Raw genomic sequence first — 23,921 nt, 5'->3', positions numbered from 1 at the left:
TTTTTTTATAACTATGATTACATAGTGTGATTTTCAATTTGATAAGAGCACATAAAAGTGAATGCATGCATTAAAATTTGGAGAGCAAAAGTTCAGGGAAAGTTTTTATTTTTGACAATCAATATAGTTTACAAATTGTAAAATACTATTTTGGCAATTTTTATTCAATTGAGATTATACGTTTAAAATTAAATTTGACATTTTAAGGATTTCTTGGGGAAAAAACGAATTCTTCCATATATGTTTTCAGCAATAATAGCGGAGATGATTCGTATATATTAATACATTCGAAAATTAACATCAATTAAGAAAAATGCATCAATAAAAATACAAACATTTTATTCCTAAACAAAAACAAAGAAAATATCATAACGAAAGAGCAACTGAGTTCAAAGAGATCTCATCAGAATTGCCATTTGCCAAATAAATCTCTTCTTTTACAAATTTAAACATGTAGCCATCCAATTTAGCTCGAAATAGCCGACCTTTTGCACTTCCAATTTCTGAAAAATGGAAAATAATAGGAGTTATTACGCTATAATGGAATGGAACTGTGGAATAAATTTGTAATTTTTGTACTTTCGACTGCTCTTCAATTATAAGTAACGATTTATCAATATCGATCATTGGTAATTTATTTGATGCTTTTTCTATTAAATTCGTTGCAGATAAAGTAAATGCTTTCACGACAGCAATGTTGTTATGAAAGTAGAACATCAAGTTTCCGCATATAATTACTGACTCGCTCGCATTCTTACATTTCAATTTGAAGTCTTGAAAGGCTAAATCCTTATTCGAGTCAGATTTGAATACATAGGTTAGATTTTTTTCAATTTTAGGAGGTATGTTGAGCTTTTTTGGTGATGTAAATACTAGATTCGTAAAGAGATGTTGAAAGGGAACTGCTGTTGGCTTTTTAGGTTTTTCTGATTCAACTTTAGGCGGTATATAGAGCATCTTCTTAGAAGATTTCGAAGTATTATTTAGTAATAATGTAAATAGCTTGTTCTCCTTGAGTTTCTGCTCCTTAATTGTCACAATAGGAGAAGAAATTGTATCTGGAACATTCCAAATTGATGCTAAATCTGTCCTACTTGCTACACGTGACGGTATCTTGTGCTTCTGTGCTTGAGTTCCTCCTTCATCTTCAGCCATTCGCGAGTTTCAGAAGATCCGCCAAAAATGGCGGGGTTTTTTGAATTCGTGTTTTTGGGATTATTAAACGGTCTTATGGGACTAATTCGAGTACCAATGAGAAATACTATGAATAAATATTGTATGTTTTGAGATATGAGCTTTCTGGCGATGAAATTTGAAAAATTTGAAAGGTAACTAAACTCCTTTCGCCGATCCGATTTGCCCCATATTTAAAATATAGCTTGCATATGTAGAAGAAAAGCTAATTTTGAAGTACGCCCCAAATCCACCAACAGGATTTCGAGCTACTAAAAAGGTACTTTTAAATGTGATTTTTTTTATAAAAAATTAAATTTATTTTAAGATCAGACTAAAAACTAATTTTATGGAAAATCTATATCGACAAATTTATTACTTATTGGGTATATAGATTTTTTGATTATGGCGATTATGTCTGATATGCTTCCAATAAGCCAAAACACATTTCATACTGATTTCTATAAAAGGTATCTTTATTATAGAAGTGTAAGCTATATCTGTTTGTTTTTTTATTATAACAAATTCAAAATTCTCTTATAAGGACTAGATGAAATCTGTATTATTAAATCATTAGCTAAATGAAGGTTCAAATAGAAAGTAAATATCAATTTATATGATACTGAAACCAAATAGTTCTTTTAATAAAAGATAACACGCTGAAAATTATTGAGTATTTGCAAATCTCAAAAATCTATTGGTGAATTTGGCTCAACTTTTAAAATTATAACATCCATATCAAATCATAAAAGCAGACAAAAATTAAAGCCAAACCTATCGGCCAATTTTTTTTTGATATTTTGATTTTTGAGGTATACTTTTAAAAGTGGATTTAAAGCACTGATGAAAAAACATTAACTTCTGTCGTTATGATTATTGATTTAGACAATAATGATTTTAATCTTTGATTATCAAAACACTAAAGTCATCTTTTTAACATTTGCTTGGTAGCATTAACTCAAGTCTAAAGTACTATTTTATGTGGCACTCTTAGAATTTTTGTATTCATTGTACACGCTGAAATAGTACCATTAAAGTTATGGCGGACTTTCAAAAAATAATTAGGTCACCTTTAAAATTTGTTTTATTTCAAAGATAAATGCTTGGCAACGCAGGTACTGTATCGAATATATCTTAAGTATTCATCGCTATGCGAGTTTTAAGGATTTTTTATGGATGAAAACTTAAAATTTAAATAATTACTAGCATTTATGCATGATTCTACAAAAACTGAAATCTAAAGTTACATTTCAGTAGAATCACTGGTTAGCAATTGAAGATTTGAGATAATTATTTTGAGATGAAAATAAATTTTATAAAAACTAAGATATTCTAGATATAAAAAGTATGAAAAGAAAAACTTATTTCAAGATAATGTATTCTGTTTAATTATCAAAGAAAGATAAAATAATTTTTTAAATATCCTCCTCTGAATCATCAACGAGTTCTATAAAGTTGCTATTTGCAGGTTTATTAGGTTGCTGGTCTTTAGATGAAGGAGGATTTGAAGTAGATTTCGGAGCAGAAGAATTTGAAGAAGCATTAAGAGAATTCTTTGCAGGAGACTTTGTATTAGCTGATAATGAGTTTGGATGGCCAGATTTCGATAGAGTTCCTTGTTGGTTGTTATTATTATTCGAATTTCCCTTTGTAGAAGAAGATTGGCCGGCCAATTGTGATTTTGTTGGTGTTGTAGTCTTAGCAGGGGTTGACTTTGCAGGAGAAGCCTTTGTACGGTTTGATGGAGAAGATTGAACTCGAGAATTAGCTGTTTTTGTTGTTTCTTCACCATCTTCTTCTTCTTGGTTCTGTCCTTCCTCTCCCTGAGGGTTCTTTTCGCCGTCTACATTGACAATTAAGTCGGAATCTTCAAGATCGTTCAAAGTGTCCAATGTGACCTTATTGTTGCCAGCTCCGAAGAGAACCTTGAACAATCTCATGACCTCGCGCTTAAGAATGTACTTTCTGGAGCGAGATACAGCGGACATAATCTTAATTCCCTTTGGTTGGGCAGGATCTGTGTTAACTTTAGCAGCCAGATCGCAAACATGCTCGAAGGCAGCGATGATTCCTGGAGCTCCGATGCAATCTTCGATTGTTAATTCGATTTTCATTGGTTTGACAGTCAATGTGCGGCCATCGACATGGGATCTGCATATTCCCTCTGTATCTATTGGTGTTGCTCCCTCGCAAGTGAAGCATTGAGCGAATGCTTGTTCATTTTCACAAGATACGAGGTATTTCTGGCCAGAAATGGATCGGCAAATCTCCGGAGCGAACTTGACGGAATAGATACTGTCAGGGAACATTGATTCATCAAGGGCTTCGACATCGCAGTAATCGAAATGATCAAGAATGAAAAGAACAGTTGGGAGACCGATTGTCTGTGCGAAATTGGCTGGGAAATCGGTAATAGCGCCAATGAACTTCTGTAAATTCGACTTTACCTTGCAGATATCGAAAATTGACTGGCCGAGAGCTCTGATTGCCTTAAAATCGATTCCGTGGACATGTTCCGGCATCTGTGGGAATGATGGGAATACATTCGCTGTCGGAATGGAGATAAACCATTGACATAAGGAAGATACGAAAGGAGCAATGGCGTAGTTGCTGTAGCGAGCAGCGTTAAGTGTATTTGTAACAAATACGTTGTAGATCTGCTTGATGGAATTGAATTCAAGTGTAAGTTTCTCGAAATTCAACGGGAAGAATAAGAAAGAACCATTTGCTGATGATTGTTGGATCTTTCTGAAGAGGATCGTTGAGAGAGAATATAATGTTGATGATTTGCCTGTAGATGGTAATCCGGAGATGATGAAGTTAATATCACTGATTGTAAGCTGGTTAAGAGCATCCATGCACCATGCATCGACTTCGTCTTGGAGTTCTGATGTTCCGTAGTTCGGTGCCATCTGGTTTGTAACTAAGTGGTTGATGAAATCGTAATAAGCTGTATTCTTCGAAAGATTTGAGAGTTGATCGAACTTTGTAAGCTTGGCCTTCTGGTCTGGCTCTGTAGAAGCAAAGGCAGCAAGAGTGGATTCTAAATATGCTTCTTGGACAGATTTATTTGAAATTGCGATAAGTCTGTTAAATGAGGCCATTTCCTTCTCTTTCTTAATGTCTGGGCTCTTGGCAGCTTGTTTCTCCTTCTCTGCAGCTTCCTGTTGCTTCTTTGCGATGTTTTCGGCAACAGAGGCTTCGAAGCTTGTTTGGACACGTTCTGGCTCTTCTTCCTCTTCTTCTGTAAGTGTAAAGACTTCACGAGACTTGGATCTTGGACTTGGCATTCCTGATGCGTACTTCTCGCCACAAGAAATGTAATAAAGTCCTTTTTCTTTAACTTGGTCCGCACTTGTAACAGCCTTTCCTGTTTCATCAAAGATCTTTTCTACCTTGCTTGGAAGTGATAAAATCTTAACTGCATCGAGTTTTAATTTGTCAATCGTATTAAAACAGTAGCGCATTTGATTTCCACGTGGATATGCGTTCTTCTGGATGTTTATGATAAAACCATGGAGTGAACGATCTGCTAAGTTCTTACGAGGACTATCAGGTCTTGATTCCATTGAAAAATAATTTTTGTAGATGTAAAAAAAATTAGGGGGTGTAATGTTTACAAAATTTTATATCGGAAATCTGCAACTTTGATTAAAATGGCCTTAAATCCTCTTTTATTAGTTCATTTTGAGCTAATTTACATAATTAGAATTTGTTAACTTGAAAGTCCAAAAGATTTCTGAAAAATTGAACAAAAGTTACGGTCCTCTAAGAGCTGTAATTAAGATATGCATGATCCATATTATTTTGTTATGGTAGTTTAATCATATCATTGCGATCAGTAAAAAATTGATCAAAATAAAAATAACAATTTTACTAACAATTGAGAAGTTATATAAGTTGCATTTGGCCAGTTAGGTAGAATAATCATGGTATTTCCTTCATCTTTGATTGTTTTCTTCATCAATGTAAGGCAAACGTAATAACTTTTAGAACTGAAACTGATATCGGTAAGGAATTGATTATCATGATTATACAGTTAATACCAAAGATAACTACAATTGAAAAAAATTAAAGAAACATTTTTCAATACTAAATTTGATAAAAAACTTCATTTCTTTTCAGTATTTGTTGATCCACATAGACCTACTTGTCTCATAACGTGTTCAAATTCGTTGAAATTGACTTCTCCATCGAAATCTCTATCTGCTTCACCAATCATTAAACGAATTTCTTCATCTGTTAGATTTTCACCAAGTTCTATTGTAGCTGCTTTCAGATCTTTGAGAGATATTGATCCATTGCCATCTTTATCGAATAATTCAAAAGCCTTTTGCATTTCAGCAACAGGATCTCTCTTTGATATAATGTCACCCATCATTTGCATAAATAAGTTGAAATCGATTGCTGGAGCTTCTCCAGAACCAACAACTTTTCTCATGAGAGTTCGTATTTCTTCTCTTGAAAGATCGAATCCTAAAGCTCGCATAACAATCTTTAGCTCTTTTGCATCAATGCTTCCTGATCCATCTGTATCGAATTGATCAAATGCTTCGCGAATTTCTTGTTTTTGTTCATCAGATAATTGAATTTGTTGTGTTTTCGATCTGGATGAGCGAGATGTTGAATTTCCATCACCAGATCTTCCTGTAAGTTGCTGAGTCATTTTTTCGTTATTTTAATAAAAAGTGACAAAAATTGAGAGAAAAAATCGAAATTATACATTTCATTTGATCCTTTAGTCAACTTCACTAACTAAGATATGAAACGTTCAAGGATATATTTAGACCTTGACGATCCAGCCTTCTGGAGCTGGAACATCACCATATTGGATGCCAACGAGTTCGTTGTAGAGCTTCTTGGTGATTGGGCCGACTTCTGTCTCAGAGAAGAAGACGTGGAACTTATCACCGTACTGGATGCCACCGATTGGGGAGATAACAGCAGCTGTGCCGCAAGCACCAGCTTCCTGGAACTGATCTAAGCTGTCGATGCGAATAGATCCTTCGATAGCTTCCATTCCAAGTCTCTCCTTAGCGAGGTGGAGAAGAGAATACTTTGTGATGGATGGAAGGATGGATGGGGAGAGTGGTGTGATGAACTTGTTATCCTTTGTGATGCCGAAGAAGTTTGCAGAGCCGACTTCCTCGATATATGTGTGTGTTGCTGGATCAAGATAGATGCAGTCGCCGAACTTCTTGTCGTGAGCGTCGAAGCCTGGGAGAAGGGATGCAGCGTAGTTGCCACCAACCTTAGCAGCGCCTGTGCCCTGTGGAGCAGCGCGGTCATAGGATGTGACGATGAAGTTTGTTGGCTTGAGGCCGCCCTTGAAGTAGGCGCCGACTGGTGAGCAGAAGACAGAGAAGATGTACTCTGGAGCTGGCTTAACACCAAGATTTGGACCAACACCGATCATGTATGGTCTAAGATAGAGGGAAGCGCCTGTGCCGTATGGAGCGAGCCACTTCTCGTTAGCCTTGACGACCTTCTTGCAGGCATCGACGAACATTTCAACAGAAACGTGTGGCATCATGAGGCGTGTGCAGGATTTCTGCATACGGAGGGCGTTCTGGTCTGGGCGGAAGAGGTTGATGGAACCATCCTTGCAGCGGTAAGCCTTGAGGCCTTCGAAGCACTCCTGGCCGTAGTGAAGGCATGTTGAGCCTTCATGGATTGTAAGCATTGGAGAGTCAACGAGCTTGCCCTCATCCCACTTGCCATCCTTCCAGTGGGCGACATAGCGTAACTCTGTCTGAACGTAGCCAAAGCCAAGTTGCTTCCAGTCAATGTTCTCTGGTTGCATTTATTTTGAAATGTCTTAAACCGATAAGACGATGATATTAAATTCAATATATTTTATAAATAACTGTAATTATTCTTGGTAATATAGTTATCTATATTTTGGAGTGATAAAAGTTATAATCTTGTCAATTTTCAGGATACTTCACAAAATTGAAAGAATAAATGGATTGACTTCACATCACTAATATTTGGTCAGACGAAATAATGACTGGAAATTAATTATGATATCAATGTGATAATTTTTTAAAGTTGATGGTTTTTAAAAACCGCAAAATTCTCTCAAATAAGGGATAACAATTTATCCACATATGAAATTCATATAAAAAAACCGAAGCCGAGATAATTAACCATATCCGTTATCCGAACTGCTGTTTATCAAAAGGGTTCAATATTCTTACAGCTGACCATATAAAATTGAAGTGAAGTGAAGAATCTTCGAAAATACGCACTCATTTAGCTTATTCGCGTGCAACTAACGATTCAGCAGAATGAAGTATGCTATATCTTCGAAGGAAAAAGTATATCCTCGAATTTCCAACGAAAAAAGTGAAGAAATTGCTCAATTGTTTTTCGTTTTGCCATATTCTTTGGATCCATCATTCTCATATACTATTTGATGTTGTTTAGCTCCAATTTTGCCTGTTTATACTGACAAACCTCGCAAAAAGATTTCCAAAATCATTGAAAAAGTTAATCAAGCTAAATTTAGTATATCCATGTATTTTACTTGGCTGAATCAAATTCAATGATACAGCGAAATAACAATTATTTACTTTTTGTTATAGCGAAATCAAAAAAATGAATGAAAATGCATCACGATCGGATCTTATTCTTATTTTATAAATCGAAATTGTCTGATTCTTATTGATTTTTTTGAAACATTTAGAATATTTTGTTAATTTTATATTTTTCATGCAGAAATCAGCAATATTAATTAAAGATATTAATGTAAATACGAGCTATATACAAATTGATTCCAGTTTTTTTCATTCTTTTACCAATATTCTTAGTTGAATTTTTGAAAAATTTAATTAATAAGAAAAGAAAATTATCATAATATTATAAAAAATAAGATTGTTAAGCATAAAAAATCGCTATTCATATTTTTAATAGAGAGAGCTTCTAAATCTCTGTACAATTTGTCTTAATTTCTTGAGTTGCTTGTCATAATCCTGTTCTGTTCTTCCTTTCCTTCCTTCATCAATCCAGTCGACAATTGGATCGATTTCCTTGTTCAAATCTCTTAACACGGATGGTTTGCCCTTGCACATCTTCCTTGCAGCGATGATTTCTGTGTCAAGTGTTTTCTCGAGCTGATCAATTCTTCCATTAGCCTCCAAACTTTCGCGGTATCTGGATGCGTTTTCTGTCATCTGGTTGATTTCCTGTGTGGTGAAGTATAAGTTGCTAACGCTGACTTTGTTCGAAACAGATGTTCCTGATACGATCAGAACTGACTGAATTGTGAGGTTTCCACCTGCATCGAGTGACCATGTCTCAGTAACTTTGTCTCCACGGCGTCCTTCGAAATCAACTGTGTATTGTGTTAATTGGATTGGTGGTGAATTGTCGTCATTTATGTAGCAGACCTTTGTGATCATGTTTGGCTGATATTGGTTAGCACTTTGAGCATTAACTGTTCTCTTTGCAGGAATCTTGGCTCCTTTTTCGAAGATTTCATCGAAATCGCCATATGCATCTATGTATCCAAGAGAATAGTTCAAAGCGCATGTTGTGGCAATTTCAATTGTTGGTACATCTGGATGAGCAGAAGGAGCTGGAGGTTTGCTAGCTGAAGAAGAAGAAGCTGGTTTGGGATCTGATGTTCCATCGATGTCGCGAACTCCTCCATTGAGAATTGCTCTTGAGTAGATGGCAGCGCCCTTTGCAATGGCTTCTTCTGGGTTTGGACTGTAGAGGATCCGTCTATTGTCAAAGATTTCTCCAAGGATTTCACGAACGTATGGAATTGCAGATGAACCACCAACACAGATAACATGGTCAATGTTCTCTGCTTTGTACTTTGCAAGAGTAAGGCAGTTTTTGACTGTGTTCTTAATTCTTTCCGAAATTCCATTATCATCAAGCATTTCTTCAAGCTTTGCCCTGCGGATTTTGGTCTTTTTCTCATCTATGGTATATCCTGGCCAGTTTAAATGATCCGTTGTAATAAATGAAAGATTTTCTTTGAGTTTACGGCATGACTTCTTAAGTAAGGAAATATTCTTCTTTACTACTGCCTCACCTCCAGATCTTATATCAACGCCATTGTCTTTGAGGACTTTTTCGTAATGCTTCATTAAAATTTCGTCAATTAATTCGCCACCAAGATCTGGATCACCTGATTCGGCGATTGTTTCGAAAAATGATTCATTCTGGTCTTTCTTCTTGATTTGCATGATTGTGACATCTAACGTGCCACCACCGAAATCGAAGATCATAAGCTTCTTGTCTTTGTCAGTCATCATGCCGCTTGATATAGCTGCAGCTGTTGGTTCGTAAATCGTAGCGATAATATCAAGTCCTGCGACTTTTGCTGCTGTTTTGATTCTCTCGCATTGCTCGACATTGAATGCGACTGGAATTGTAAGAACGACTTTGTTTGTTCTATCTTCTGGTAATTGAGTACTGTTAAAGACTTGTAAGAGCTTTGTAAAAATCTTAGAAGCTGCTTCTTCTGGTTTAACAATAACCTTTTTACCATTATCGTTAACCTGGAAGGCGGCCATGCCACGTTCGTCTTTGACAAGTGTGAAGTCCCAATTGTCCTTGCGCCTTTGAATATCTGGATCATCTAGTCTTTTACCAATAATGCGCTTGATGTTATGGAGGCTATTGCCAGGAGTGTATACAAGCGATGAAGTGTCGAAGCATGCAATAGGAGGGCCTTCATCAACAAAAGTTAAATTCGTAGGGACGTAGTTATTACCGTCAATAAGAATTGGCATGGTATCTTGTCCGGTATGAAGTGCTATAGCAATACATGAGTTTGTTGTACCAAAATCAATAGCAACACCAGATTTCTTCGCCATTTGTGAGAAAAAATGATGGCAAAAAAAGATTTTTTATGACTAGTCAGTGGTTACGACTTTTAGAAAATTGACATGAAAAGATAATAAGCATTTTGTATTTAAAAAAATATTTTGAGAAAGATATGTAAGGGTTTCGTTTTGCTAAAATTGTCACTTTTATAGCATATTTGTTTTTGGATGTTTTGCGAAACCAAAAAAAAACTATGATATACTGTAATAAACAGAAATTCATCAAAAGTGACAGCTCTCAATTTTTTGACATTTGTAAATTCTAAATTGAATGAGAAAAATGAAATAATACTAAGCATAATACAATATTCTAGATTTAATTATAATTAGGAAAAAGTTAGTTTTGAGAGTACTTTTCATAGGCATATAGAATGAAATCTTCTGAAAAATAATATCACATAAACACATATTATTTTCTAATATATAACTATTTTATATAAAAATCAAATTCAATGATCTTAAAAGCGAAGGATAAACCTCAAAATTTACGAATATAATGAGTGGGAATATAATGCTTATCTATCATAAAACCATATGAAATATCAATTTTTGCTTTACGCCTAATTTTTGACGACAATTAGCAAAAAATGTTAAATGTTAACACTCAGTCCATTTGAATATGAAAAATAAAATTGACTTTGATTAAATGTTTTTATTTATCATGCAATTCTTCTTGCGACCAAAGATTTGAATAAAAGTTCAAAAAATAAGATAGCTTAAAAAATAATATACGGTAGTGTTTACTAATAGATGAATAGTATATAAATTCTATTAAAATGGATTTGATCCAAAAAATATATAAAATTTGATCATAAATAAAATCGTTTTAAATTACTTCTTCATTTAAATTATAACAACTATTTTTGGTTTTATATTTTTTGGATCAAATCCATTTTAATAGAATTTATATACTATTCATCTATTAGTAAACACTACCGTATATTATTTTTAAGCTATCTTTTTTTTGAACTTTTATTCAAATCTTTGGTCGCAAGAAGAATTGCATGATAAATAAAAACATTTAATCAAAGTCAATTTTATTTTTCATATTCAAATGGACTGAGTGTTAACATTTAACATTTTTTGCTAATTGTCGTCAAAAATTAGGCGTAAAGCAAAAATTGATATTTCATATGGTTTTATGATAGATATAGCATTATATTCCCACTCATTATATTCGTAAATTTTGAGGTTTATCCTTCGCTTTTAAGATCATTGAATTTGATTTTTATATAAAATAGTTATATATTAGAAAATAATATGTGTTTATGTGATATTATTTTTCAGAAGATTTTGTGTTCTTCTTCAAATTTTATTTTTTTATTAAAAAGAATCTTTACAAAAATACATTTACTTTAATTAATATTTAAAAACGTGCTCTATCAAAAGTTCCAAAAATTCATATTTTAGCTTTTCTGAGGTGTCACTTTTGATGAATTTCTGTTTACAACAATCAATGTGTGTAAAGAAAATACTTTATTTACTAGTTAAAAAATCATTTGGTATTGATCAAGTTATTTTTTCTGGATAAGATATTATATGGATAATGGATAGAAATACAATTATATAATCTTGTACCTGGTTTAATTAAGCTAATTGTCATCAGAAACTTGTAATTTTTATGAATTTCAGATTTTCTTTTCATTACTGCTTTTCTTAATAGGTCAAGTTCTTATTTACGTTATAAAGTATGATATTTACAAATATCAAGTTATCATGTTTTTTGAGAAATTATGAGAAACAAACAAAAATGAAAAAGATAGGAATAGCAATGAATAGTGATGTGGGTATAGAAAATGTAAGAGATATGAAATGCAAAGCAATCAGTATTTAGGATATTGACCATAGATTTCGAAAAAAATGCTGCATATTGAGCGAAAACTATGATTATATTATAAGGCTGTCATTTAAAGCGTAATGAAACTATTCCCTTTTCATTTTAATCGAATAAGATAGTAAAGATTTTTGAATTAGCTAGAAACTGATGAGATGTTTTCACAAATCAGATTTTTAATCTCTATAATGCATAATTCACTCAATATCTCAATTTTGATATTGCGAGATATTTTTGCTATCGGTTTCGCAATTTTGACACAATAGCAAGAGGGTTCTATAAGCATTATTATCAACGTAGAATCTGAATATCATATCAGAAAATGTCGCAAATCTGACATTTACCCGACCAAATAGCAAAAATAATTGAATACTTTTCGCAAAAACTTTAAAAATCGATAAAAATATGAAATATAGATATTAAAGAGACTTTTTATATAATATTCATAAGGGTTTCGTTTTGCGAAAAAAACGTACAATACGCAATTTCGCTAAAAAACATTTAGCGAGTAATTTCGACCTTTGACTCCACTCAAGACGTCACTTTTTTAATTTTGCGGTATCATATTTTTGGAAAATCTTTATGAATATTATATAAAAAGTCTCTTTAATATCTATATTTCATAATTTTATCGATTTTTAAAGTTTTTGCGAAAAGTATTCAATTATTTTTGCTATTTGGTCGGGTAAATGTCAGATTTGCGACATTTTCTGATATGATATTCAGATTCTACGTTGATAATAATGCTTATAGAACCCTCTTGCTATTGTGTCAAAATGCGAAACCGATAGCAAAATATCTCGCAATATCAAAATTGAGATATTGAGTGAATTATGCATTATAGAGATTAAAAATCTGATTTGTGAAAACATCTCATCAGTTTCTAGCTAATTCAAAAATCTTTACTATCTTATTCGATTAAAATGAAAAGGGAATAGTTTCATTATGCTTTAAATGACAGCCTTATAATATAATCATAGTTTTCGCTCAATATGCAGCATTTTTTTTCGAAATCTATGGTCAATATCCTAAATACTGATTGCTTTGCATTCATATCTCTTACATTTTCTATACCCACATCACTATTTCATTGCTATTCCTATCTTTTTCATTTTTGTTTGTTTCTCATAATTTCTCAAAAACATGATAACTTGATATTTGTAAATATCATACTTTATAACGTAAATAAGAACTGACCTATTAAAAAAGCAGTAATGAAAAGAAAATCTGAAATTCATAAAAATTACAAGTTTCTGATGACAATTAGCTTAATTAAACCAGGTACAAGATTATATAATTGTATTTTCTATCCAATTATCCATATAATATCTTATCCAGAAAAAATAACTTGATCAATACCAAATGATTTTTTAACTAGTAAATAAAGTATTTTCTTTACACACACATTGTATATCATAGTTTTTTTTTTGGTTTCGCAAAACATCCAAAAACAAATATGCTATAAAAGTGACAATTTTAGCAAAACGAAACCCTTACATATTCATAAAGATTTTCCAAAAATATGATACCGCAAAATTAAAAAAGTGACGTCTTGAGTGGAGTCAAAGGTCGAAATTGCTAGCTAAATGTTTTTTTAGCGAAATTGCGTATTGTACGTTTTTTTCGCAAAACGAAACCCTTAAGATATGTGTAATAAATTGATGAAATATTCATTTTTCAAGATAATTTTTTAGATAATTTAGCAGTAGCGGATTTTTTTATATATAAAAAATATTATCTGCCAATTATAATGATTTTTTATAGATTTAAAAATTCCAAAAAAATCACAAAAAGTCAAATTCAATGAAATATTTATATTTTTTCAAGTTATTTTTTTAAATTTGGAATTTTTTTGGAATAATAAATCGCTCTATAATCAGAACTAAACAAGATTTTTAGGATTTTTAGGTGAGGACAGGATGTTTTCAAGATTTTCAATATAAAGTACAATAAAATCAGTTTTATTAATGATTAAACAAGAAATTAAAGCTATATCTTTCAATTTTTGATCAAATTACCTCTCATTTGTGTATTAATTCTTATATCCAATCATCATAAGACTTAATAAAATCAATAATAAACAACTCTATTGCAACATTTCACGAAATATAGTTGGAACACGATTCAAACCAAATGATCTTTAGAATTTCGTAGATCAAACTTATGGATCCATTGCATTTCGAATTCAACTTTTCAGGAAAACTGATGTTTCATAGGAGCAATGGATAGATATTTATATCGAGTTTATTATAATCATGATTTCTGAGCTCAGACTGTGATAGATTACATAAAATATCTGTCACTTTTTTCATTACAATGACTGAATTAGATGCCCTTATTAATCAATTAGACGAAGTTGCACAGACAAACCAAAAGAACAAATCGCGACCATCCAAAATGAGTCAGTTTAATAAAGTGAAAATCGAACAATATTCAAATGTATCTGAATATCCAGCAGCTCTACCTAATCCTATACTTCCAAACACAACAGATATGGAAAAAGTTAAAATACAATTCCCACAATTTGCAAAACAACAACAATTTCACGTTAATAATGTTATTAAGCTATATCAAGGTATTACAATACAGGAATTAATAGGAAAAGCTCCACCAGGTACAGAAATTGATATTCCACAAGGTGATTATAATGAAGAAATAAATATTACAGGAAATATTAAATTAAAAGGCATTGGTAAAGTTACAATCACGGGATTATCAAAGAACGATACCGTTTCCAGCTCAGGAAATTTCGTTGAGCTCGAAAATATCACATTAATCCAAAAAGATACAAAATCAGGCGGAGCCCTCACAGTTTTATCAGGATACCTACGTGCTGTTAATTGCAATTTCCAATGCAATACTATTTCTTCTGTTACAGCTCATGGAGACTCAAAAGCTGAGTTTATTTCCTGCGAATTCTTCTCGTCAACGAATCCATGCCTTATGGTCGGCACTTCTTCCAATGTACATTCTACAAAATGTAAATTCTACACTAGTAAAACATGCGGAGTTTACGCAACAGATAATTCCGTCGTAACTCTCGAAAAATGCACAATTTCAAGGAACGAATCGACGGGAATCTCATGCACAGGTGCTTCCAAGTGCATGATTGTCGAATGTGACGTTAAAGAAAACAAAAATACTGGAATTGATATCACATCTTCAGGAATTGTGGCCATTATACGTTCCCACATACATGACCATGATAATGGTACCGGAATTTCAGCAGAAGGAAACGTAAAACCGTTGTTAATCGATTGTATTTTAGAAAACAACGGAATCGCAAGTCTTAGTGCCACAGGAGGTGCCAATATCATTTCCAAACAGTCGAAATTCTCAAATTCTCCACAAAACAGTTTGATAATTTCACAGAAAAACGCAACAATCTCATTAGAACGAGATGACCTCTCAGGAGACTGTATGATAGCTTGCGCTTGCTTCGATAATGGCGGAATCATCGCAAATGATATCTATTTACACGATTTGAAGCATTCTGGAATTATATCTTACTCAGGAGGCTCTTTGACGATAAATAAGTGCCATATAGATGATATCCCTGAGGTTGGTATACAGATTCGCGATGGAGCTTCGTTCAATATCCGAAATGTTTCATTAAATTGCTGCAAAGATCATGGTATATGCTTAATGAATGGTTGCTCAGGATCTCTTAGCGATAGTGACGTAATTGGAGTAGAAGGAGGCGGCATAGAAGTGCATAATGCCGGTCAAGTTGATATTATCAATTGTAGACTACAAAACAACGTAACAGGCATAGTTGTTCGTAACACACCTTTAGCGGAGTTCTCAAATTGCAAGGTGGAACTCTCTAAAAAACACGATTTGGACGTAGCAGGGCAAAATACAAAACCGAAATTTGTAAAGTGTCACTTTTCGGGTGGATTTGAATCGATTTGTTCGATTTCGAATTACGCAGAGCCATTCTTTGTTGACTGCCTTATAAGTGATTCGAAGAACATTGGAGTAGCATGCTTGTCATTCTCCGCACCTGTTTTCCACGATTCTACGATCCAAAAATGCGGGACTTCAGGATTATCTATTTATGGCAAGTCAAATGCATCTTTTGAGCGTTGCAAAGTGATGGACAACATGAACTTTGGATGCCAGATATTCGAACAAGATACAACAGCTACTTTTACCGATTCAATTTTCACAAATAACCTTCATTCAGTATCCATTATGGCAATTAACGCATCTACTGTTATCTGCGAGAAGTGCATATTCTCTAATTCACTACAGCCTCACGTAGAAGTCAGAAGCGGCTCCACAGTCCAATTAACAAAATGTGATGTCTCTAAATCAACACAAGGAGTTGGTTTACAGGTCCACAATGATGGAGTGCTTTGCATAAACAATACCGTTATACGTGATGAGGCTAAAATGGGTGTTTTAGTTGGAGATACAGGATTATTGCAAATAACAGGCGGAGAAATAAGAAATTGCGGTATTGCCGGAATTGTTTGTATGGCAAATGGAAATATCCAAGCTGAAAAGACAAAATTAAGCGGAAATGGACAATTTGCCATCCAATTCATGGAAAAAAGTGCAGGAACTGTGAAATCGTGCGAAATAGAGAATCATACAATGTTTGGCATCCTCGTTTCTAGAGATGCAGCTGTTACTTGCGATGATAATAAGTTTTCCAACAACGGACACAAAGATATCGTAAATCTGTAACAGAATACGAATCTTTGTCACTTTGTTATATTTGTAAATTTGTTTAAAAGTTATTTTATTTTATTTTTCGATAAAAATTCTTTATATTTTCAATTTTTTTTAACATAAAGCTATAAATTCATAATGTGTTTATCTAATTTTGAAGAATATGTATTATATCCACGTATATCTTTAAGTTTATCCAATGTTTTAACTTTAATTTTTATATTCTTATTGAATAACTATTCGTTTGAGAGAATTTTGATTAGGATATTTATTTGTTTACTGCAAAATACCAACTTTGTATCGTGTTTAACATGAATAAAATAGTATTAACTTCATTTTGATATCAAAGAACTTTATTTTTTGCATTTGATAACAAAGAATGAGAAAGTACTATAGTTACTTGCAATAATACTTAAATGTAGGCTATAATTATGTATTTACAATTTTGTAAATAGATATGACACTTTTAAAAGTTTCTTCTCTGTCACTTTTAAAATTTTCAAAATTTTTCATTGATGAATTATCAAACTCAGTCATTTTTAAAGCTTGACCATCTTGCCAAACCTTACATTGATAAGATCGCATCTCTTGATGATGTGATTATAGATCTTTGTCATATAATTACTTCCGGAATCATTTATCTTGGATATGAAATAGATTTATTTGATTTAAAAAAAACTCTTGAAGCATTCGTTCAATTCAGTGAATGCTTCAAATATGTAATTTCTCTCATGAATCAAAATCCTAATCCAAAATTGGATACATTGCTTCAAATGACTTCAAAAGGATGCGGGCCATTAAATAAAACTCTTCTTGAGTACATGTATGCTCGCAATAATCTTTTGGATACACTTATTATAAATCGTGCATATCTTCGTGTTCTTCCTAGTCGAATAGAAAAAAAGAGTAGTTGGAAAGATATTTTTAGGCGAAGTCCATATATGGAAGGATTTCACCGTTTTTATGAACCTCTCAAAAAATCACATGAGATTTGCTCACCAGAAGAAATTCAATATTTCTGCTCGTGCTTTCTTAGCTCTACGGAGATCTTACTACTTGGTACAAGGCAGATTGTAGGAGAAGATCCTAAAATACAATACTTTTGGGAACAAAGAAAAAAGCGAGCACGTATTTTCTTTCCAACCACTTTTATTACATCATCAGAAGTATAATTTTCTTTTGTTGTTGTTATTATCTTTAAAATTCCAACCACTTTTATTACATCATCATAATTTTCAACTAGTTTTCCATCTCTGGACTTAAAAAAAGTGTTGAATATAGTTATTTAGGTAGTTATATTGAATCTTTTTTTTTAGACAAGAATTTTGTGCCAGGCGTATAAATTACAGTATAAAATAAACAATTGAATAGCATTTCGTTTAAGAGGATTTTGATTAGTATATTTATTTGTTTAACATGAAAAAAAGGGTATTAACTTCATTTTGAAACCAAATACTTGATTTTTCATTTTATTACAAAGAAAGAGAAAGTACTACACTTACTCGTAATAATACTTACATATAGGATATCTTCATGCTTTATTATGAATTTATTCTTTACCAAAATAGAATACTGCGGATAATTGACTGTTTATATCAATACGAAAACAAAATTCAAGAATTAATCATGATTGCTTAGAGTAAAAATAAAAAACCTCATATGAGCAAAAATATATGTCACTTTTTGAAAATTTAAAATGGGAAAGAAAGTTGGAATTCACACTTTCCTCGAATTCTATGCGAGGAAAGTAGCGAAGATTGCTGTTCCTGTTGTTCTCACCCTCATATTAGATGCAGTTTGCATCCGTTTTATCGAAAGAACACACGGATCTGCTGAATTAAACAGGAATTTTGTTGATACTATGTCAAGAAATGATAGTGGAATCAGCGTAACAGCATCAATTTGGTCCGCTGTTGGTATTATATTCATGATTATTGTAGTTACTGCGATTTTATTAACATTATATTATTTCGGCTGCATGAAAATCATATTCGGATGGCTTATTCTTGCTGTCTCATTACTCCTTTCAATGTATTTCCTCGTAGGTTTTGGAACATACCCTTCAATTGTTAATATTCCAGTTGATTACTTGTCATTAGCAGTTTTTCTTCTCAACCTAGTCGTTGTTGGTAACATGTCCATTTTCTGGAGAGCTCCACAAAGAATTACTCAAGCTTTCTTAGTTTTGATATCAATTTTGACTTCTATCGTCTTCAGATACCTTCCAGACTGGACTGTATGGATTCTCTTAGTCTTACTTATCATCTACGATGCTTGTGTCGTTCTTTGCCCCAACGGTTTGTTAATTTTACTTTTGAAGAAATCTGAAGAGCGTGGAGACGCAATTCCTGCACTTCTCTACTCTGCAGCCGCCTGGGAGGAAGCAGATCCGGAGAAAGGAAACCAAAATAACGAAGAAGGAGACGGAAATGAAGGAAATCAAGAAGATCCAGCAGAACAAGCAGATAATCAAGACAACAATGAAGAAGAAGAGGAAGAGGAAGAAGCTGAGAACAACCAACCACAAGAAAATGCAAACGGAGAGGCACAAAACGGAAATCAAAACAATAACAAGAAAAAGAAGAATATGAGTAAAAGAGATAACGAAGGAATTAAACTTGGACTTGGTGATTTCGTGTTCTACGGCATTCTTGTATCAAGAGCTGCAAGAATCGGTTGGGATATCACAATTCTTTGCATTTTTGCGGTTATTCTCGGTTTATCACTCACTCTCGTATGTCTTGCTGTCTGGGAAAGACCTCTTCCAGCTCTTCCTTTCTCTCTCGCACTCGGAATTGTATTTTTCATTATCGGAGCGATGACTTTCAGACAATTCTGCGAGCACATGAGATGGGGCCTTGTTGCATTCTAAATAATGCAATTTTTTGTATTAAAGTTCTTGACCTTTCATCTATTCAAAAAAATTATTTTATTTTTTTATTTATTTTTCTATTCATAAACTTTTAAATATTATAAATATCTGAAAGACAAATAAAATAAGAAATAAGTCTTATCCAAAAAGTTCTTATCATAATAAATTGTCTCAATTTTTACTTTTTTAATTTCCCTGAGATCAAAAATTTGATTATAACCGAGTCAAATTTTAGCATTTGTTCATCATAGTATTACAATTATAAAGATTCTTTGATATCCTATAATTCCATATCAGTGTTGGTCTCTATTGTATTTCAAATAGTTCTATAATTTGAAAAAAATTCTCCATGTTGAGTTGCAAAAGTAAAAAATTGAGGGTATATGATGTCATAAGTTAGCTTCTCCATAAAAAGATGAATGGTATATGATGTCATAAGTTAGCTTCTCCATAAAAAGATGAATGGTATATGATGTCATAAGTTAGCTTCTCCATAAAAAGATGAATGGTATATGATGTCATAAGTTAGCTTCTCCATAAAAAGATGAATGGTATATGATGTCATAAGTTAGCTTCTCCATAAAAAGATGAATGGTATATGATGTCATAAGTTAGCTTCTCCATAAAAAGATGAATGGTATATGATGTCATAAGTTAGCTTCTCCATAAAAAGATGAATGGTATATGATGTCATAAGTTAGCTTCTCCATAAAAAGATGAATGGTATATGATGTCATAAGTTAGCTTCTCCATAAAAAGATGAATGGTATATTAGTCTCAATTTTGCTCACGTAATTGTGTTTTCTGATATACAAACCTTATATCGCTAAAATTTCATATTTAAATACTCGCTTTCATATTTTTCAAGTGTAAATTACTCAATTCTTACAAATTTTGATAGCCAGCCGCTAAAATATAAAAGAAAGTTTATTTACTTATTGAAAATATCTTAACCTTTGTTGTATTTATCTCATTGAAAAGATTTTTGATATCAATAACAAATCTTTTTTTATTGACATGGTTCAAATGACAACGAAAAGAATATATATATAATTTCGATTTACAATTTGATGTTTTTAAAATTTGTTAGAGGTTTGAGAAGTATTTTACTTCAATGAATTTGTTGCAGTGTTATTTAGATTGGTAAGAAAAAGTTTGGCAATTTCTTCTCGATTTTTTCCTATAGCATAATTAAGAGGAGTATTTCCATTAAAATCTTTTGCTATTAGATTAGCCCCATGAGATAATAGAAGTTCAGCCATTTCTTTTCTAATCAATTGTGCACAAAGATGAAGAGGTGTCTCTCCAGTGTTTGTCTTTGCATTGACATTTGCACCATGTGAAAGAAGAAACTCAAATATTTCTTTTTTCTTTGATTTAACTGATAAGTGAAGAACTGTTTCTCCGTTCTCATCTTTTTCATTTACATTTGCCCCATTGGAGAGTAGAAGTGCTGCCATTTCAACTTTGTTATTAAATGCAACATATAAATGAAGCGGAGTTTTCCATATAATATTTTTCGCGTTTATATGAGCACCAAGAGAAATAAGAAATTGTGCAAATTCTTTTTGATTATTTTTGGCCGCAATATGAAGAGGAGTATCCCAACATTGATTTCTTCCATTGACATTGGCACTATTTTCAATGAAAATCTTGGCTACTTCTATACTATTATTATATGCTGCAACATGGAGAAGAGTTGTTGTATAGATTTCAGATGTAACACAGTCTCCATTTGAAATAAGTAGTTTTGCAAGTTCACTTCTATTGTATCTCGCACAAATGTGAAGAGGTGTTTCTCCAGATTTGTTTTTTTCGTTGAATTTAGCTCCATGGGAAAGAAGTTGTTCTGCGATTTCTTTTCTATCGAATCTTGCACAAATATGAAGAGGTGTCTCTAAAAGATTATCTTTTGCATCAAGAGTTTGTGCTTTCGAAATTAAAATTTCTGATGTGCTTAACCAATTATTCATTGCTGCAAAATGAAGGGCGGTTTGTTTTAGTTTATTTTTTTCATTCACGTTTGCACCATGTGCAATGAGCAAATTTACAATTTCTTGATTCTTCTTTTCAATTGCAATAAAAAGAGGAGATTGCTTTAGATAATTCTTTTGATTGAGATTTGCACCATGTGTAATAAGAAAATCTGCTATTTCTTTACAATTATTATTCGCTGTAATATGTAGTGCTGAATTTCCAAATTGATCACATGAATTGAGATCAAATTTTTTAATATTTGCATTTGACAAAACTTTTAAAATCTCAGAATTATTAATCGAAGATGCATAATGAAAGATCGTCTTTCCATTTCTACTCTTTTTAGAAAAATCCAATTTTTCATTTTTGAGATATTCATTAAATTGAGGGAATGCAGTACACCATGGAAGTACAGAATTTTTATCTTTATTAAATAAAATGAAAGCAGCTTTCAGGTTTTGTGATTGGATAAAGTTATCATCCAAATTCTCAAATGAGTCAATTTTAAATAGTTCTCTGTCAATAACATATTGAAAGAATGAATTGTTATGAGAACCAATGATATAATCTAAGCATTTAATATCAATTTTGTGGTATTTTAAGCATTCATTGATAATATCTATATTATTTCCAACAAAAGCATACCTAAGGCATTTTTGTGTAATTTCTGGCTGGAAATTTGATTTGAGGAAATAAAAAATGTTTACAGATCCAAAATAGCAACATTCTTCAATTGGAGAAATTAAATCATTGAAATCCTCTGAAAGAATAGGAAATTTAAAATATATTTTATCAATTGGTTTTGCTTTAATGTATTCTTTAAACATATCAATCTGATCGTTCATTATGATGTATCGAATACCATTATCTATATGATAATACTTTTTATCATAATCTACATTGTTAAGATTTCCAGATATTGGTGAAACAAATATATGCATTTTTTCAGAAAAATTACCGATATCATCATATTCTAAGAAATCTTGAAATTTCAATGAATAATGAGTTAGTATTTGATTAAGAATTTTAATGTAAAGTTCAATATTACGAAAATTATACTGAACTGCTGTGAGAATGCTGAAAATCAGATCTTTAAAACAGATTTTATACTTGTCAATTAAAATTGCGTTTATCAGATTGACAATTTCCTCTGGTAATTCGTTAGTTTTCATATGAAAGATTCTATCGTATGTGTCTATAAAATCATTGAATTTCTCCAAACATTCGCTACTCATTGAGGAGATAATGAAAATTTTTAAAGTCTAAACGTCTTTTATTTCAAGGACTGTTTGAATATTGTTTGTTGCATTATATAAACAAACTATTTCTTCATACAAGTTAGAAACATAATGAAGCACCATGATTTCAACTTAAATGTTTCCAAAATAATGAGATTTTTGATTTTGATTTTAGAAATTCAATCTTTTGATATTCGAAAAAATGAACATCATATAGTATATGAACTATGACAGAAAATGACTGATTTTGCATCTAAATTCATAGAATTTATTAAATCTTAAATATCAAACAATCGAAATGTTTAAAATCAATCTTAAATACAAACTTATTTACATGCACGGAATTTGGGCACAGAGAGCCTTAAATAAACAGAATTTTAAAATTTATTTGATAATAAAAACAGTTTCTGAATGAATATCTTATTGTATTCAGCTTACATATTGTTGATGTGTTATTTCATATCTATGAACTATATCAAAATTCATAATTTACTTCCCGAAATCTTTGTATTCATTGTTTTCCACATGCTTAACATATCATTTTTCCTCCTAATAGATTTTAAAGATATTCTAGATGGTAAAATACTGATATATGAGTTTTAAATTTTTTAATGACTGAACAAGATGTTTATCCAAATAAATACAATGAGGTACGAAGTATCCTCAAATACGATATAGATATATATAATGCAATTATTTCACACAATATTGATTTTGTTACATTCTTAATGAATGAATACAATTTAGAGATAGATTTAGAATGTTGTGGAAAGTATAATAATCTTGAATCATTTTTAATTTATTTCAATCAAACTAATAATATTAACCATTGCTTTGTTTATTCAGTGATGTTTGATATTCCATCTATTTGCTATCAAATGGTGCAAATATCAATGCAAAAAATAATGATAGAAAAACAGTACTTCATTATGCAGCATGGAATAGTAGTAAAGAAATAATCGAACTTCTTATTTCACACGGTATAAATATCAATGAAAAAGATAATCATGGAGAAACCTCTCTTTATATTGCAGCACGTTATTTTAAAAAAGAAACATACAATATTCTTATTTCACATGGTGGAAAAATATATTGACTCGACACAGATGCTTCTCTTTTTTCCCTTCTATTCTTTTCTGATATATTTGAAGATGAATTTCATTGGTACTGTGCATATTCGTATAAACGATATTTTATTTTTAATGGCATTCAATTCAGATGCTTAAGATTAATTTTCAATGACGCTTCATTCCAGATGTCAAAAATTTTTACTTATTATTTTTCCGTAACGTGGATGATTTTCC

The 23,921-nt window shown here is 31.9% G+C and overlaps 10 protein-coding genes across 10 annotated transcripts, besides 3 other annotated features; 4 read left to right on the top strand and 6 right to left on the bottom strand.

Moving 5' to 3' along the window:
* Positions 1-366: 366 nt before the first annotated feature.
* On the bottom strand, positions 367-1,155 carry TVAGG3_0505330 (uncharacterized protein; the record flags this gene model as incomplete). Its single annotated transcript, XM_001326544.1, has 1 exon — positions 367-1,155. One exon carries the CDS (start codon positions 1,153-1,155, stop codon positions 367-369), a length of 789 nt encoding a protein of 262 aa, XP_001326579.1.
* Positions 1,156-1,324: 169 nt separating this feature from the next.
* Positions 1,325-2,247: a mobile genetic element.
* A 291-nt stretch (positions 2,248-2,538) lies between these two features.
* On the bottom strand, positions 2,539-4,747 carry TVAGG3_0505310 (Doublecortin (DC) family; the record flags this gene model as incomplete). The annotated part of the gene is made up of 1 exon (XM_001326543.2): positions 2,589-4,742. The coding sequence occupies one exon, from the start codon at positions 4,740-4,742 to the stop codon at positions 2,589-2,591; it is 2,154 nt and encodes a 717-aa protein (XP_001326578.1).
* Positions 4,748-5,284: 537 nt separating this feature from the next.
* On the bottom strand, positions 5,285-5,839 carry TVAGG3_0505300 (calcium ion binding; the record flags this gene model as incomplete). The annotated part of the gene is made up of 1 exon (XM_001326542.1): positions 5,285-5,839. The coding sequence occupies one exon, from the start codon at positions 5,837-5,839 to the stop codon at positions 5,285-5,287; it is 555 nt and encodes a 184-aa protein (XP_001326577.1).
* Positions 5,840-5,933: 94 nt separating this feature from the next.
* TVAGG3_0505290 (amino acid aminotransferase family) lies at positions 5,934-6,976 on the bottom strand (the record flags this gene model as incomplete). The annotated part of the gene is made up of 1 exon (XM_001326541.1): positions 5,957-6,976. One exon carries the CDS (start codon positions 6,974-6,976, stop codon positions 5,957-5,959), a length of 1,020 nt encoding a protein of 339 aa, XP_001326576.1.
* Positions 6,977-7,411: 435 nt separating this feature from the next.
* TVAGG3_0505280 (ATP binding) lies at positions 7,412-10,132 on the bottom strand (the record flags this gene model as incomplete). The annotated part of the gene is made up of 1 exon (XM_001326540.2): positions 8,082-10,007. The coding sequence occupies one exon, from the start codon at positions 10,005-10,007 to the stop codon at positions 8,082-8,084; it is 1,926 nt and encodes a 641-aa protein (XP_001326575.1).
* An 89-nt stretch (positions 10,133-10,221) lies between these two features.
* Positions 10,222-10,258: a mobile genetic element.
* A 1,172-nt stretch (positions 10,259-11,430) lies between these two features.
* Positions 11,431-11,468: a mobile genetic element.
* Positions 11,469-14,166: 2,698 nt separating this feature from the next.
* Positions 14,167-16,637, top strand: TVAGG3_0505250 (protein ubiquitination; the record flags this gene model as incomplete). The annotated part of the gene is made up of 1 exon (XM_001326539.1): positions 14,167-16,545. One exon carries the CDS (start codon positions 14,167-14,169, stop codon positions 16,543-16,545), a length of 2,379 nt encoding a protein of 792 aa, XP_001326574.1.
* Positions 16,638-17,045: 408 nt separating this feature from the next.
* Positions 17,046-17,702, top strand: TVAGG3_0505240 (ENTH/VHS domain family; the record flags this gene model as incomplete). The annotated part of the gene is made up of 1 exon (XM_001326538.1): positions 17,046-17,702. The coding sequence occupies one exon, from the start codon at positions 17,046-17,048 to the stop codon at positions 17,700-17,702; it is 657 nt and encodes a 218-aa protein (XP_001326573.1).
* Positions 17,703-18,226: 524 nt separating this feature from the next.
* On the top strand, positions 18,227-19,535 carry TVAGG3_0505230 (presenilin family; the record flags this gene model as incomplete). The annotated part of the gene is made up of 1 exon (XM_001326537.2): positions 18,227-19,402. The coding sequence occupies one exon, from the start codon at positions 18,227-18,229 to the stop codon at positions 19,400-19,402; it is 1,176 nt and encodes a 391-aa protein (XP_001326572.1).
* An 890-nt stretch (positions 19,536-20,425) lies between these two features.
* On the bottom strand, positions 20,426-22,320 carry TVAGG3_0505220 (spectrin binding; the record flags this gene model as incomplete). The annotated part of the gene is made up of 1 exon (XM_001326536.1): positions 20,509-22,320. The coding sequence occupies one exon, from the start codon at positions 22,318-22,320 to the stop codon at positions 20,509-20,511; it is 1,812 nt and encodes a 603-aa protein (XP_001326571.1).
* A 908-nt stretch (positions 22,321-23,228) lies between these two features.
* Positions 23,229-23,576, top strand: TVAGG3_0505210 (spectrin binding; the record flags this gene model as incomplete). Its single annotated transcript, XM_001326535.1, has 1 exon — positions 23,229-23,576. One exon carries the CDS (start codon positions 23,229-23,231, stop codon positions 23,574-23,576), a length of 348 nt encoding a protein of 115 aa, XP_001326570.1.
* Positions 23,577-23,921: the final 345 nt, after the last annotated feature.

Source organism: Trichomonas vaginalis, chromosome II (assembly GCF_026262505.1).
Source record: "Trichomonas vaginalis G3 chromosome II, whole genome shotgun sequence".
NCBI classification, from domain to species: Eukaryota; Parabasalia; order Trichomonadida; family Trichomonadidae; genus Trichomonas; species Trichomonas vaginalis.
Note: the sequence above shows the minus strand (reverse complement) of the source record. Positions and strands in the feature narration are given on the sequence as shown.